The following is a 16,072-nucleotide window of genomic DNA, read 5'->3' on the forward strand; positions in this document are numbered from 1 at the left end:
CATATACACAGAGCTTGGGAAAGCACTGTTTCTCCTACTTCAGGGAACCAGAAGACCATATAAGGCAAACACATTTTATCCTGTGTTGATGAAACCTTGTCATATAAATACCCAGAATCTGCAATGCAGAATATGCAGTGCAAACATAGTTTTGTGGTTGCAATATATACATTTATATGGCAGACCTGGCATTTATATTTATGGAAAGATTCCACAGATTTCCTGTACATACAGGACATATTGGGCCAGACAGTTTAGCCGCTAGTCAGGTTGATGTTGTTGTTGGAACTCTGGTAGTCTAAAAAAGGTAACTTTTCCAAGCTGGATGCTTTCTCCATTTCTCAGAAAACATAGCACTGCAACTGGTATGGGAAAATGTGAAACAGAATCACAGATCTAATATAAAATGTAATATTAGATTAGTAAATGTAATGTTTCATATTACACCTTTGGAACAAAACAAACACTGACAACCAAGAAACTGTCAAACCTAACAAATAATGAATTGTTGGATCCAGATTTTAGGCTGTGGACCTTTTCCTATAAGGATTTGCTGTCTGAGTTATTCCAGTTAACTTTTAGAAGTGGAAAAACATTATGATAATTCTTTACAGCTTCAGTGGGTGAACTTGCCTAAAGTTTAAAAGCCCTATGTCTAGAGTGCTGGATCAATGTTTCTCATTGTATTTGGTGAATTTTCAATATCCATTTTTGGAGCTCTGGGGTTGTTTTTATTTTACATGGCCAGAAACCTCATGTAGACATAAGTGGGGGTGATGCATTTGTCAAGGCGAAGGTCATTTTTCCTTCTTTTTGTTCTGTACTTGTGACCTCAGTTCAGTGATCAAATAAAGGGAGCATTGATCAGCATATAAAATAGCTGGGCTGTTTGTTTTTCCTTCTGAGCTGGAACATCTGACACCATTTATTGAAGGTTTCCTGAGGTGACATTTTGAGTGGGAGGTGAATGTGGAGTTGTGAAGGCTTGCTTAGGACTTACAGAAACCATGACCTTGGAGCTGTCAGACAAATATGGAGTTACCAGTTATTTCAGCATAACATTCCTAGATAATAGTTGTGGTTCCACATCGGTTGGGTGGTTCTGGTTTCCTCATTCAATCACCTTTTGTTTTCTTTCTGCCTCCTCACCCCCTCCCTTTTTTCCCAACCCTTCCTTTCAAGCATTTGAAGAGTTTTCCGCATCACTGGTGAAACAGGAGATGGCCAACATGCCCCGTGGAATATACCATTCTGCGCTCCGTGGAAGTGCTGTGCGATCAGACCAAGGGAAGACTGTGTCGGGTGTTCCAAACTTTATGCTAAAAATGTATGAGAGGAATAAGCAGCCAGGGCTGAGGCCTGGCCTTGCAGGTACAATGTCTTTAGCAGTGGATGGAAGTAAAACAATTTATTTGATTTTGTTTATTTGCCACCATTTAACAAAGTATTCTTGGGGCTGCATACAAGATAAAAAGCAAAATATTTAACATCAGCAGTATAGTGTGTAAGACAATTATTACAAAGCAATGTGAGAATGACTTTCCACTATCATCCAAAACAAGGCCATATCTTTGATTCTTAAATTTTTCTTTGAGGAGCTTTGTGCACAGTTCCTGCACATTTTTATCCACACAACAACAATGTGGATTAAGCCCAAATTCATCCTGTGAGCTTCATGGCTAAGTAAGGATTTGAACCTACATCTTCTTCCCAGATAATCCTCTGAGTCTCTAGTCCAGTAGTCTTAGTATCATAGAATCATAGAATAATAGAGTTGGAAGAGATTTTTAAACAGTTACAATTTTTTTTAAGAATAAGCAAAAAAAAAAAAAAAAAAAAGGAAATTCTCTGAAAAATAATAAGATCCTTCCTGGAATCGGAATTCCAGAAATGAGGTGTCAACACTGAACAGTTGTGTTTCCTTTAGCCACCCATGGGAGTCCTCAACCACGGCATCATCTCCACTCACTGCAATCTAGTCCCAACACATTTCCCTTTGCTCATTGTTGAGTATCAGACACCACTGTGTTCAGCAAGTGCATGGGACAGATTGCTCCACATATAATGGAGAACCTTATTCTTTCCAGGTACTAGAGCTGCTCCCTACCTAAAAGGCAAATTCTTGTTCCAGGAGTAGAAATCCAATTGAGCTGTGGTAGATTTTATCTGCCAATCATATATTTAAAATGGACATAGAAACAATATTCATAATTATTCATCTCCAGCTCAAAAATGGATTTCCCTGAAGTTGAGAAACCTGATCAAGTGGAATAATATACCAGAGAATTTTGTGCAGTTTCTGCCATGTTTGCAAATGTCCCTAAGGGTTGTTAAGGAATTATCTATTCAGAAAATATTGCTGGTGGTTCTGGGGTTTCCAAAAAACGGACATTTTTCTCTCTCCACAAAATAATTCTTTTGCAACATTCAAATACAGGAAGAATACTGTAAGGGAATATTTATTTTCTCTGCAGTGGGGAGAAAACTTCTGTAAATGCATGCAAGGATGAAATAGTTGAAAATTTGCTTCCTTAGTCAAAATTGTATATAGACTGTTATCTATCATGAAAAAGATTGTTCAGGAAACTAAAAGCTGTAAATGTTAGTTATTGTAAGGGTATATAAATGTGTATGTGCCTACAGCTATGTGTGTGTATGAGCGAGAGAGAGAGATTGAGGGACACGCACACACACAGAGAGAGAGAGAGAGAGAGAGAGAGAAAGAGAGAAACTCTATTGAAAAGCACTCTTTGGCTACAATCCTATATGCACTTAACCTCTGAATATGTTCCACAGAACTCAGTTGGGCTTGTTCTGAGTAGACAATATTAGGTTGCACTGTTTCATTTTTCAGCTTTCCTATGAACTGTTTGTGTGGTGTTATAAATTAGCAATGTATGTTTTGACCTGCTGGGCAAGATAAACAGTTATTTCATGTCTTTTTCAATGAATTTGCAGTTCAGGTTTGTTGTTTTTTTTGGTGAAATATTTATTTGTGCAAAAAACAAACAAAAAAACCCACCTTGTAAAGTCCATCCTTTTTGCACAGAAAATAATGTATGTTCTGTAAAACAGTGAGTGTTTTTAATGTGGGAAAAGTATGTTTTGTATAAAATACCCAGTTTTCAGTGCTAATGTACCTTTGTTTGCAAAAAAAAACCCAACCCCAAAACAAAAACCCAATGGTGGTTTTGCATTTTTTAAAAAATAAAATAAAAGTCTTAATATCTGAAGAATTTTGAATACTGAGCAATTTATTGGCAAATGAGGGAAAACTGCATTGTTTACATCCCTGTAAATGTGTTTTGTGGGAAGGAGGCTTAGCTGGGATTTGGATAGAATATACATTAATATGTGGGATAAGTGTGGCACACAGACCCCGGGTCCCACTTTTGTGGCTTCTGAAGCCCTTCATCACTCTCCTAAAGACCCCCAACTCCCCCTTTTAAAAACGGTACCATTTTCAGGCAGTTTTTGTTTTCAAGCTACAGAGAAAGCGCCCCCCCCCTACTCGTGAAAACATACAGAAATGCAACCATCCAAACCCTACACACATCTCAATAACCTATACTATCCCCAAATACGTGTTTTCCTCTGCTGTCCCAGCAGGATGTTGTTTCTTGCCACTGTTCGATAAGAACTTCAGAGGATAATGAAGGTACCTGTATGAAAGGGACTAAAAGGACATTGTGGGATGTAGGATATCTGTAGACAAGGGCTTATGTTGTTCCTGGGCCAGAAAAAGAAAAATGGAGCCTTCCTGCCCTTATATATACAGTATATATATACATAGAGACTATTGGATGGAACTCTGACAGTGGTACAAAGTCAGTGATCAATTTAATTTACTACAATTTATACAATAAAAAGGAAACTATAAATTGGTGGTTTGCTCCTTCCTATCAGCACCGCATTCCCAAACTGATCCCATATCCAGTCCCTCAGCTTTCCAAACTTCAATTTTCTCAGCTTTTACAAGGATGTTAAAACAAAACCTTTTGGAATTATCTGTAATATAATGAATGTTTGTATGTTATTTTCCTTTAGGTGGCATGTTACTGAGTTATGATCTTCCAATCCACATGGGCAAGGATGGCAAGCCTATCAGTCGATTCCTAGCTAGTAGGGGACGCAATTTCCACCAAATGTTAACAGCTCTCCTTCATGAGGTAAATGTTGCTGGGTTTCCTTCCATTTACACAACCTTTCGTTTCTCCAACCCTGAGTATACAGTTGCTTATTTTAATTAGGGAACGGTAGCTGCAAGCTGTGTGATGTTGTAATTTACTCTTAATTAAGTAAACTTGCTGTGAGGAACAATTAAGGAGAACAGAACATATAAATACCTCTAATAAAAATGTGCTCTCTGCTGAAATGTTTTCTCTGATGATTATCGGTGTAAATCAAAGGTGACATTTTCCCTTCATTTCTTTTTAACAGTTCTGCCTAATCTGGTCACAGTGCTGTCAGATTTGGGCTTGTCTGAAAAACAATTAGGGGATAGCAACTAGGGAGAGTGACCTCTACCTCCTTGTTACTGTAATAATAACACAGCATATCTCTTAATTGTTCCCAGCACCCTGGGATATTACGTTGATGTAGCTGATTGTCTGTATGAAGGTTTTGTAAACTGAAGCTTTAATCCTCCTATGAGAAATGGGGCTTGGGGTGGGGGTAGAGGACAGGAGGAAGGAAAGAAAGAGTAAGAAATGAACATCCAATTTATAATTCTGGAAGATACTTGAGACATTGTTATCAAATATTTTCATTAAACAGAGCATTTATATCCATGCAGCCAACTGATCTTTGGAAGCTGTAAACAGCAGGAATAAATGCAGGAAAAGCAAGCACAAGTGTAGCTGTGTGGATACCTCTCTTCCAAAGTGTGATGGAGAATGGTTGCATAACATTATAGGCAAAGATGTAGAACTTGAGTAAAGTCTTGGTTGCACACTATAGCTACAAGTGATTAAAAAAATATTTTTTTTACCTTTTCTGGCGTTTGCATGAGTGAGAGCCACAATGAGAAAGCACGAATATTCCTTTTGTGTCACAGAGAGTTTCTTGGGTAAATATTTCTGGAAGGAGGCTTATCGAAAGCTGTACATATCAAAACTGCCTTTAGGATAATGTTATATTCATGAAGTCAAGCATGGTGCTCTGTTTCATTATTCCTGTGATTCCTCCGCATCTCTTTATGTAGCAGGTATACTACAGGACAGGTTAAGAAAAAAGTGACTGAAGATTTGGTTTTGCATGAAGCAGGAGTCATAAAATCAATTCCTATTGGAGGAGACAGTGCTTTCCAGATGAGACAGTAGCCATCCCAATTATTTTATCAAAAGGATTTTCATCTTTCTGTAGCATTGTTTAGGCTGGCTGCCACTTAAAACCATAGTCCTGTACTTGCATTGCTTCCTTTCTCCTTCCCAGCTGCCATAATGTCTAGTGATAACCTGTCTATGGACATTATTTAACTGTGCTGTAAATTTTACCATCCCTCTATCATTTGCTGCTTATTCGTGCTTGTGGGGCTCTCTGGATGTTGTTGAACCACATCTCCCAGTATTCCTCACCATTGTCTCTGCTGACTAGGGCTGCTGGGAAGTGCAGTCCAAACACATATTAAAGAGCTGAATGAGTCTCTGTGTTTTAGTGCAAAGTTGTTATGTCATGTGTTGGGCAAAAGAGATGAAGATGCAGTGGCTGCCTTTGCAATCTTCAGTTTAGCTTTGTTTAAAATATTACAAATGCAAAATTCATTGTTCAAGATCCAACAGCAAATACACCATTTGAACCAGGTACATCAGTAGAACCTGATTAAATCCCCCTCTTTATGCACCTCCCATGAGCTCTCCATGGAAACCTTCCACAGCAGAATTTTGGTTATATAAAAGGAGGACAGGTAGAAGTAAGAGTGAGGAGACTTGTTAAGGGAGCATGTGGGGCAGGGATCATATGGAGGTAAAGTCACTTCCACTCAGTTTTTCTTTTGAAGCTGTTTTTTATTGGTGTGCTTGCTGTTGGACACGTACCAACGTTCGTTTCTGTCAGTTAAAAGTCTAAATGAATACTGCAGTTTTGGAAAGTCTTTGAGTACACATAATAATTTGTGACAAGGATTTATTTCACTAAAGAAACCACAGAATGAACATGTATGTTTTTGACTCACATCATGTGACAGACGTAATGTATATATGTGGTTTTCTTGCGTGGAAGGGTAATGACTATTTGAGAGAGAGAGATCCCTAAATAGATGTATTAAATTTACTTTATGGTCAGTAATTGGCAGCTTCTTACTTGAAGCTGTCTCCCCAATTAATGCTGAGACAGAAAAGAGACAACTTCATGAGCAATTTATGGTGTGGTTGTGGTGTGGTTCATTTGGGTATAATGTCAGGACACTCACAGAGCATCTGGAGGAGAAGCCAGGAAGAGCTAGGGAGCATCATGGGTTGAATCATGATGGGTAAAATGGTATAAATGGTTCAAGTCCCCAGAGTTGGGTTAAAAAATGGCATTTAAAATTTAACCCCTCATTTGGAACTGGGCTCAGAAATGGATTTATCTTTGTGGATGACAAAGCATAGACTTAAAGTGATCATATTGACCATTCCCAGTCCACAGCCTAATTCTCCTGTTTTTAGACAACTATAATTCCTCAAACATGAAGCAGTTCCACATGCAGCACATTTCAGTAACTGAAACGAGAGTTTAACAGTTGTAAGGCTAACTTTTTCCAGGTACAGTTCCAGTTGCTGTTGATATATTGATCTGAGCTGATAAAAGCATCCAATCATCCAAGCCACCTGTTTTTCTTGTGACAAGGAAGGATCCAAGAACACCCCAAGTTACACATATGATCCTTTAGGGTAGGGATGAACAATATGTGGTCTACGGGGCTACATGCAGTCCCAGGCTCATTTCTGTGGCTCTGAGGGCATCTCAAGAGTAAAAAAATGTCCACGAATGTCCCTAATGCCTTTAAAAAAAAAACAGGAAATGAATAAGAAGTGACTTCTAGACACTTCCTGTTATTAAAATAAAATCTCTTGAGCCCAAGATGGTTTGTGGGTGGGTTAAAATATGATGTAAACACTACTCTCTCCCTCTAAACGGTATTTGGGCTACTTTGTGGTGAAAAAGGGTGTTTTTTCAGTGAGGAATGTGGCAGGGAAATGTCTTCCTCCAGGGTCTCTGGTGCGGTGAACTGATGGGGCCCCCTTGCCTCCCACAATTAGCTATTCCTGCTTTAGCAGAAGCGAATCACTCTCTGAAATCAGCAAAAAGTGAATACCATAGATCTGCATATAAACTACCTGCATACAGTATGGTTTTCTTTGCTGGACTGAGTCTCAATTTATTGGCATTCAGAACATGAGCTGTTTCACTTGTACAAATGAAGAAAGAGGTGGTAGAGAACTGAGTCATCTTCATATTTATGACATCTCAGATCATATCTCTGGATAATCTTTCTCAGTGGTTTCATATACCATATATGTATAAGTTGACCTCATGTATAAGTCCAAGGCAAGTTTTAGAACCAAAATTATGTATTTTGCTATGACCCATGGATAGGTCAAGGACTTAGCAAGTCAAGGACTTGTTGTTCACCATCTTGAGTCCCTATATTGGGAGAAAGGTGGGATATAAGAAAATACAGTCAGCCCTCCATATCCACAAATTTTTTATCCATGGATTCCAGCATCCACAGCTTGAAAATACTCAAAAAATATATACATTTCAGTGAGCAAACCTTGATTTTGACATTTCATATGAGGGACATAATTTTATTACCCCACTGTATTCAATGGAACTTGAGCATCCATGGATTTTGGTATCCAATGTGGGCGGGGGGGGGGGAGGTCTTGAAAACAAACCCTGGTGGACACCAAGGGCCCATTGTATAGTAGTAGTAGTAGTAATAATAATAATAATAATAATAATAATATCTTATGGGTGCATAACAAACAAATCTTTTCATCTCCTTTTAAAAATGCACAGAGGGAACATACTTAGGAAGAGGTAAAGAGAAGGAGAGGATCTGTTTAAGGGGTTACAGTGTGGATTGTGTAAATGGCATTGGTGATCTAAAATGCCTACATCTATACAAATACACAGAGAGGAATACAACTAAGGAATAAGAATGTGACCTGAAAAAAGGGGGCGGCAGAGACAACAACACAACTTGCATTTATTAGGGACCCAGTGCAAAGGTAATGATAAGAGGCAGAGGGGAGAAGCCCTGCTTGGTGTGGAAGCAGCGCTTTCATCCCATTACCCCTCCTTTGTCCAAACTAGAGAAACAAAGGCAGCCCTCTCTCTTTCCTCACCTTCTTTTTCAGCCAGTGCAGTGTTCAGCAGTATGAGGGAGCCTGAATAAAGACTGTGGTAGCCTTTTTAAATAGGGGCTTACTGTACACGCCTCTCTGCAGAAGGATTGCCAAGCCTCACAAGGCTTATCTAGGAAGTCCCCTATTAAAAATGGCCATCACAGTCTTTCTCTGGGCTCCCCCACATTGCTGTTGTATGCTGCTTGATTCAAAAAAGAAGGTGATGAAGGAAAGAAGAAAGGAAAAAAGGGTTTCTCCACTTTGGGCAAGTGAGGGGTAATGGAGTGTTTGGTGCTGCTTCCATGCCTTGAGGGGCTTCTCGCCTCTGCCTCTGGTCACTGCTTTTGCACTGGATCCCTGTTCTAGTATTGACCCAATTATAAATCAACCTCAGGTTCTGGGGTCAATTTTTCATCAGAAATGTTTCAACTTATACACAAGCATATATAGTATATGTTGAAAAGTTTATGGAGACTGAAAACACCCAGAGAAACCCAGCAGCACATCTAGCACTGAACAGAGCAACAATTCCCCAACACTACATCTCAAAATCAGTTGTCCAAGCAGGAAAAGATCTGCTGTAAGACTAGTTCCGCCATATCCCAGCGCACAGTCAATGATATTGAAAGCTACTGAGAATAAACAGGGTTTCTTTCCCTCTGTACCCTTCCTTCACAGACCATCCCACAGAATGACCAAAAGATTGCCTGTACCAAAACCAGGTTCCGCCCTCCACCCGCATAGATATGTATCTTGAAAATGTGTTTACCAAGAGTGTCTCAGTGTCTTCAGCCATGTCCTACATGAACCTCTCGACTAGCAAGAGGGTATCATCAACCTCCTAGTCACTGGCTGTGATAGCATACAGTGGTACCCCGGGATACGAAATACCCATGTTACGAAATTTCCGGGATACGAAAAAATCCCATAGGAAATAACTGTTCCGGGTTACGAAGGTTATTTCGGGTTACGAAGAAAATTTTGGTGCTTTTCGGCGCTATTTCACACGAAATCGCGGCTTTTCCCCATTAGCGCCTATGGGTTTTCGTCTTGCGAAGGCTTTTCGGGTTACGAAAGCGGCGGCGGAACGAATTAATTTCGTAACCCGAGGTACCACTGTATATAATTTCAGTTGTTGTAGGTGAACACAAAGCAGCTTGACTCTTACTGCTGTGGTCCCTCAGGAAAAAACTAACAGACGCTGGGAATATCACATCCAATAAATATAATCAATATCATGGGCTTGTTTCCCTCAACTCAAGCCCGTTAATGATCTACTTCGCACACATGCACACATACTTAAGATGATTCTCAGTTCTAGTTGAAATTAAGCCTCCCCCCTGTAACTTTTCCCTCTCATAACAACAATTTTGTTCTTGTAACAAGGATGTGTTTATTTTTCACCTTCTAAAAAGTGACATATTTATCAGTATTCCACTTCCTAAACGCAAGATTTTTGTTTTGTCTGGTCCTACATTTCTTTTCTTTCATTCATTTTGGTTTGGCAGGAACCCAGAACATGCATATACATTCTTCTGCTAACTCTGAGACTGGTGTGTGTACATGGGAGGAGGAATGAGTAAATCGAATTGAGAAAATAACGTGAGGAAAGTATGGCTTTCACATGAAATACATTTCTGAAATGTACAGATAATAGCTGTGTTGTGCACTATAATTTTTCTGTTGGATGAGAAGATAGCAATTGTTTCCTCACTCCTGATATAGTAACTTGAAATGGCAGTTTTATTTTTAGGAAATGCACTGACATTTCTTTGGCAAGAAGGGAGATGACCACACTTGCTAACAGAAAGGTGTGACATTTTGTATTTAGGGTTCATTGTGTTGATGTACAGCTACTATTGCTTCCTTCTAGGGAAGATGAAAAGCAGAGCTTGGAAGTAATACTTTAATATTGATAAAGTTTCTCCACAACATATTGCTTACTGGAACAGTGATCACGTTTTAATGCTTTAAAGAGAATGTCAGAAGAATTGTACTTTTTGCATAGGCCCAGGGATACTATAGGAGCACCCTGCTTATATATAGGAGAAGGTTCTGTTTCACATGGGGAGCAAGTGGTGGTAGTAGCAGTGGGAATTGGAGTCTCCTAAATCAAAATCCAGAAATGCTTGCTTTTTGGAGGATGAGCAGTTTGAACAATTGACTATGTTGTGGGACAGATAGTTGTCTAAGCCATCCTTCTCATGCTGGTTTGGTTCTGTGGGACCCCTTTCCTGAAGCTGGACATTTGAGGAATAGATAGTTTAGAACCAGTTTCCTCCTTCTGTCATGGCCTGCTTTTTCTTTTTCTTCTCTGCTCTTGCCATTGGGGGATTTACCCTCTTACCTTCATTGTCACTTTCCATTGAACTGTCAGCATAACTACGCCAGCAGAGCCAATCTGTCAACAGCAAGTACAGTTGGGCCTCCACATTTGCAGCTTTGACATTTGCGAATTTGATTATTTGCGGTTTTGATTAATATGTTCTCTCTAGGAATCTTTTAGTCTTCCAGCGCAATTGTGCCAGAAATTTAACATAGAGTTGTGCTAGACATTCCTAGAGAAAACACTTCTCTAGGCATTTGTAGGTCCTCTAGCATAATTCTATGATCAACTTTTGGCAGATGTTGACCATAAAGTTGCAGTGGAGGACCTGGAAATTCCTAGAGAGATGCTCTCTTAGGTAAAAAGAATAGTGTTTTTTTTAATTTGTGTTGGTTTTTTTTACATTCATGGGGATCGTTTGCTTCACCCCTAATCCCAGCAGATGTGGAGGCACCACTGTAATGTTAGTTATTCTTTGGGCTAAAAGAGCATTGGCAGTAGTGTGATAATCATATGTTGAGAAACTTTTTATTTGTAAGTATTGAGTACTGTGTTGTAAAATTAGATGTGAAAAATGTGGAATACACTACATTTTGCTGGGTAACTCTTCCATGCTCTGATTAAAATTAAAAAAACAAAACAGCACTGCTTTATCACCCTGAAAAAAACAAATGGAATCCATTAACAGACCAGAGAAGCAGTTGTAAAGCAGTTATTGCTTCTTCTTTTCTTTTCTTTTTATAACTAATTCTTTTTATCACCATCAGCTCTAGGATTTTTAATAAGGCATCCCTGCTGGCTGCCTTAACTTGAATGAGGCTGAGATTGCAGACTGAGAATTTTCTCAGAGTGCCTTTGGCCAACTCGGATGCTCTTATATAAAGTCAAAATGTTTGTGGTGTTGAGATACTGGGTTCCTTAGCAGACTTTAGCCTTATCAAATTCCTAACTTTGTCATCCTCCTGCAACTGTCATTGGTTATTGTTCAGATGTCCGATTTGGGATTAATATGAATCTGGTTGGGAACTGTAAGACTTTTCATTTCACATTTGGTGCATATCCCATTTACATTTCTGTACGATCACTGGTTTGAGACAGTTGTTGAAATTCTGCATCATCAGCATAACTGCAACAGTGGAGCAGTAGTTATAGCTGATGATCTCCCCCCCAAAAAAAACTACTTTGACAGCATGACTGAAGTGCTTCTGAGGCTCTGAAGATTGGGACACTGGGGAATGTAGTATGTTGCATTATTCCAGCTGTGTGGTGTTTTAAGAACAGGTAGCAGGAGGCAACTGCTTGTCTCAGTGTGACCTGTGACTGGGAGAGCACTGCATTTCCCATTGCATTGATCTGCCGAACCTCATAGAATTATGGAATCATAGAGTTGGAAGAGACCGCACGGGCCATCCAGTCCAACCCCCTGCCATGCAGGAAATCCAAATCAGAAGCTACTAGGCTGCAAGGATAGATTTTGGGGATCATGTTCAATCATTCGTGAGTCATGACTGTAAATGTGAATTCCCAGCAGTTACAAGATCCTATGTCCAGCTTACAATTTAGTAACTGCTAAACAGGACGTCAATCTTTCTTTTTCTTTTGCTATAGACATTTATACATGTTCTCTGTATGCATTTTCCACGATGTATGCATTTATTTGCACACTGTTCCTAATGAATGCATTTTTGTATGTATTTCCACCCGTGCCTAAAGTGTGTTTGTGTGCATTTTCTATTACACACAGTTACAGTCATTCCCATTTTAAAAGTGTATACTTAATTTTGTGCCTATTATGTTTTTCTGAAACATATTGCTAACCATGCAAACGTGCAGATTTGTCAGGCATGTTGCACTTTGGTCTGGGGAAGGGCAAAATGGAGAGAATTTCAGCAAGAACCTTGACTCTATTCCAAGAGTAAGGTATACTTCATCTTATAACAGGGGACTGGGAAAACCAGGTCTCTATGTCATTTGCAGTCCTTGTCCTAAGATGTATCCACACTGCAGAATTAAAGCAGTTCGACATAACTTTAACTGTCATGGCTCCATCCTGTAGAATCCCTATGTTTGTTGTTTGGTGAGGTACCTGTCAGTGAGTTCTGGTGCCTCAACAAAATACAAATCCCAGGATTCTGTAGTATAGAATCATGGGAGGTAGAGTGGTGTCATACTGCTTTAACTGTGCAGTATGAATACTCCCCTAATCTCAAAAGGCCTCTTTTTGCTGTCTGGTCCTTTTAAAACTTCTGTAGTATATTTTTGGGTCTGTGACTGCAATAAACATTACCACTGCTAAAGGCTATTTGTAAGCACTTGGTTCCACCTTCTGGAGACGTGATTGAGATGTCAAGGAAAGATAGGTGGAAGACAAAGAGAAAAAGAGGCAACCTAGCTTCAGTCCTTCTCTGCACCGCTCAGTCTCTGACAAATTATCCCTGAAGGAATATGACCCTCAAAAGAAAATGAAAAGTTCTCCTCCTTGTTCAAATGAAGTGACTTCCATGTTTTGTTTTGTTTTTATTATTCTACATACCAAAGAGTGCAAATATCCATCTTTTTTCCTTTTTTTCCCCTTATGCACACAAATGTTCATGCACATCAACCTGGTTTGTTTGTTTTTTACTTCCTTCAGGGATTTTTTCCTTTGTGCTTCCTTTTGGGCTTTATTTCACAACTGAACTACTTTAAGGAGTAATATTTTTACAAATGTAATATAATTATTGTTTGGAATAGAATCAAATGTATTTTAAGTAAACATGGCTCCAAAACACACTGCAGGAATAATCCAGTTTGAGACCACTTTGACTGCCCTGGCTCAGTGCTAGGGAATTCTGGGGACTGTAGGGGTTTTTGTTTTAATACTTTTTATTCACATTTCCTACATTTTAAAAAAAGATTCACACAAAATGAAATTTCGTACAGTTCTCTTTCTTTTCTTTTGTTCTGGAATAGTTTTCAGCATTCTTTCATCTTTCTTGCTTCTGCAGTCTGTCTTCTTTTCTTCACCATTCCATGATTCTTTTCCTTCCTTATATCCTCCATAAACCAACATTCTTCATTCATATTAACCCATTTACATTTCATCCTAAATTCATTATCCACCCAATCTTCTTCTCACATGACTTACTTATAACACAAAACCATAGTTATGCAGGTTTATGCAGGTCCTGTAAGAGAGGCGTCCGAAGCGTCCGTGGCCCCAGTTATACTGGATCACTTTGAGTTTGTTAGTACCGATGAAGTGGACAAGATCCTTCGAAGCGTTAGGAGGACGACGTGCTCTCTTGATCCCTGTCCCTCATGGTTGGCAGCTCAGGGGGGTGATGCGGTGTTGACTATGTTGCACCACATCATTAACACATCTCTAAGGGAGGGTCAGTTTCCATCCAATTTGAAAGTGGCAGTGGTTAAACCCTTGCTTAAGAAGCCCTCCTTAGACCCCCTGATTCATAACAACTATCGGCCCATCTCGCTGCTGCCTTTTTTAGGGAAGGTGATCGAGAGAGCAGTCGCCTTCCAGCTTCAATCGATCTTGGATGACACCGATTTTCTGGACCCATTTCAAACTGGCTTCCGGGCGGGCTATGGAGTTGAGACTGCCATGGTCGCCTTAGTTGATGACCTCCGTCTGAGCATGGACAGGGGAAGCGTGTCCCTGTTAGTGCTCCTTGACATCTCAGCGGCTTTCGATACCATCGACCATGGTATCCTTCTGGAACGCCTGGGGGAGTTGGGTATCGGGGGCACCGCTTTGCAGTGGTTCCGGTCCTACCTCTCGGGTAGATTCTAGATGGTGGAGCTGAGGAACTGTTGCTCCGATAAGAGGGCACTTACATCTGGTGTCCCTCAGGGAGCGATTTTGTCCCCTATGCTTTTTAACATCTACATGAAACCGCTGGGAGAGATCATCCGGAGACACGGGGCGCAGTGTTATCAGTATGCTGATGACACCCAAATAATTTTCTCTGTGTCTCTGACTGACGCAGTAACTAAGGATGGCATCTCTCCTCTAGATGCCTGCTTGGCGTCGGTAATGGGCTGGATGAGGGAGAACAAACTCAGTGTGAATCCAGGGAAAACGGAAGTACTGGTGATAGGTCCCTCGGCTCCGGGTGGTGAGATTTGTCAGCCTGTCCTGAATGGGGTCACGCTCCCCTTGAGGGACTCGGTGCGCAGCTTGGGAGTACTCCTTGATTTGTCGCTTCATCTGACATCTCAGGTGGATGCGACGGTCAGGAGTGCTTGTTATCAGCTTCGGCTGATACGCCAGCTGCGCCCCTACCTGGACCGTCGGGACCTTGAAACTGTTGTACATGCTTTGGTAACCTCTCGATTGGATTTCTGCAATGCGCTCTACATAGGGCAACCCTTGTACCAAACCCGGAAGCTTCAATTGGTGCAGAATATGGCAGCCAGACTGGTCGCTGGTAGCTCCAGGACAGACCACATAACACCTATTTTGAAAGATCTCCATTGGCTACCCATTCGCTTCCGAGCTCAATACAAGGTGTTGGTTTTGACCTATAAAGCCCTAAATGGCTTGGGCCCAGGGTACTTGGAGGACCGTCTCTCCCCATATAATCTGCCCCGCACACTCAGAACATCAGGGACAAATTTGTTAGAGGTCCCTAAATCCCCATCTGGTGAGGACCTCACAGAGGGCTTTTACTATCGCTGCCCCCCTCATTGTGGAATAAGCTCCCTGCAGAGCTCCGTTCCTCTGCATCTTTAGTTTCTTTTAAGAAACAATTAAAAACGCATCTATTCCAGCTGGCTTTTTCACCTTAGGTCAATAGTGTTTTTTCTGCTCCTTGTTCTCTGTTTTTCGACCCCGGATTAGTGTGATATACAGTATTGTCTTTTTCTTGCCCCTAGTGAATTGTGATTTGTATAGATTCCCGTTCTACCCCTAGTAATGATGTTTTAAATTTTTAAATTGTGATGTTTTTACCTGTATTTTACTGTTTCTTGTCTTGTAAGCCGCCTTGATCAAGCAATTGGAAAGGCGGGATAGAAATAAAAATTATTATTATTATTATTATTATTATTATTATTATTGTGCTTTGTCACCTTTATTACTCCAGTTTTAACTATCTTAAAAACATAATTCTTTAACATGTTTTCTTCCAGATAACAGGAACTGTAGTTTTCTGAGATATTTAGCCTTCTCTGTCAAAGAGCTCTGGTGCCACAATAAACTACAGTTCCTAGGATTCCCTAGCACTGAGCCAGGGCAGTTAAAGCAGTCTCAAACTGGATAATACCTGCCAAGTGTTCTGGACCATGGTTAGACCTTCATTAAAAATGGGATCCACTATTATCAGCTGTTCTTTCCCCTATGAATTACTTAAACTCTCATTGTTTGCTTTAGTTGAATTGGTAGTTTGAAGCAGTAACTTGAATTTCATGCAGA

At 40.2% G+C, this 16,072-nt stretch overlaps 1 protein-coding gene across 1 annotated transcript in view; it reads left to right on the forward strand.

Annotated features, from left to right (window-relative positions):
- Positions 1–16,072, forward strand: part of FOCAD (focadhesin) — a 148,216-nt gene that overhangs the window by 76,571 nt on the left and 55,573 nt on the right. The window contains exons 17-18 of the mRNA XM_042447659.1: positions 1,183–1,371; positions 4,048–4,169. Of these exons, the coding sequence (XP_042303593.1) occupies positions 1,183–1,371; positions 4,048–4,169 (311 nt within the window). The remainder of the gene's footprint in view (positions 1–1,182; positions 1,372–4,047; positions 4,170–16,072) is intronic.

This window comes from Sceloporus undulatus, chromosome 2 (assembly GCF_019175285.1).
Source record: "Sceloporus undulatus isolate JIND9_A2432 ecotype Alabama chromosome 2, SceUnd_v1.1, whole genome shotgun sequence".
Classification (NCBI taxonomy): Eukaryota; Metazoa; Chordata; class Lepidosauria; order Squamata; family Phrynosomatidae; genus Sceloporus; species Sceloporus undulatus.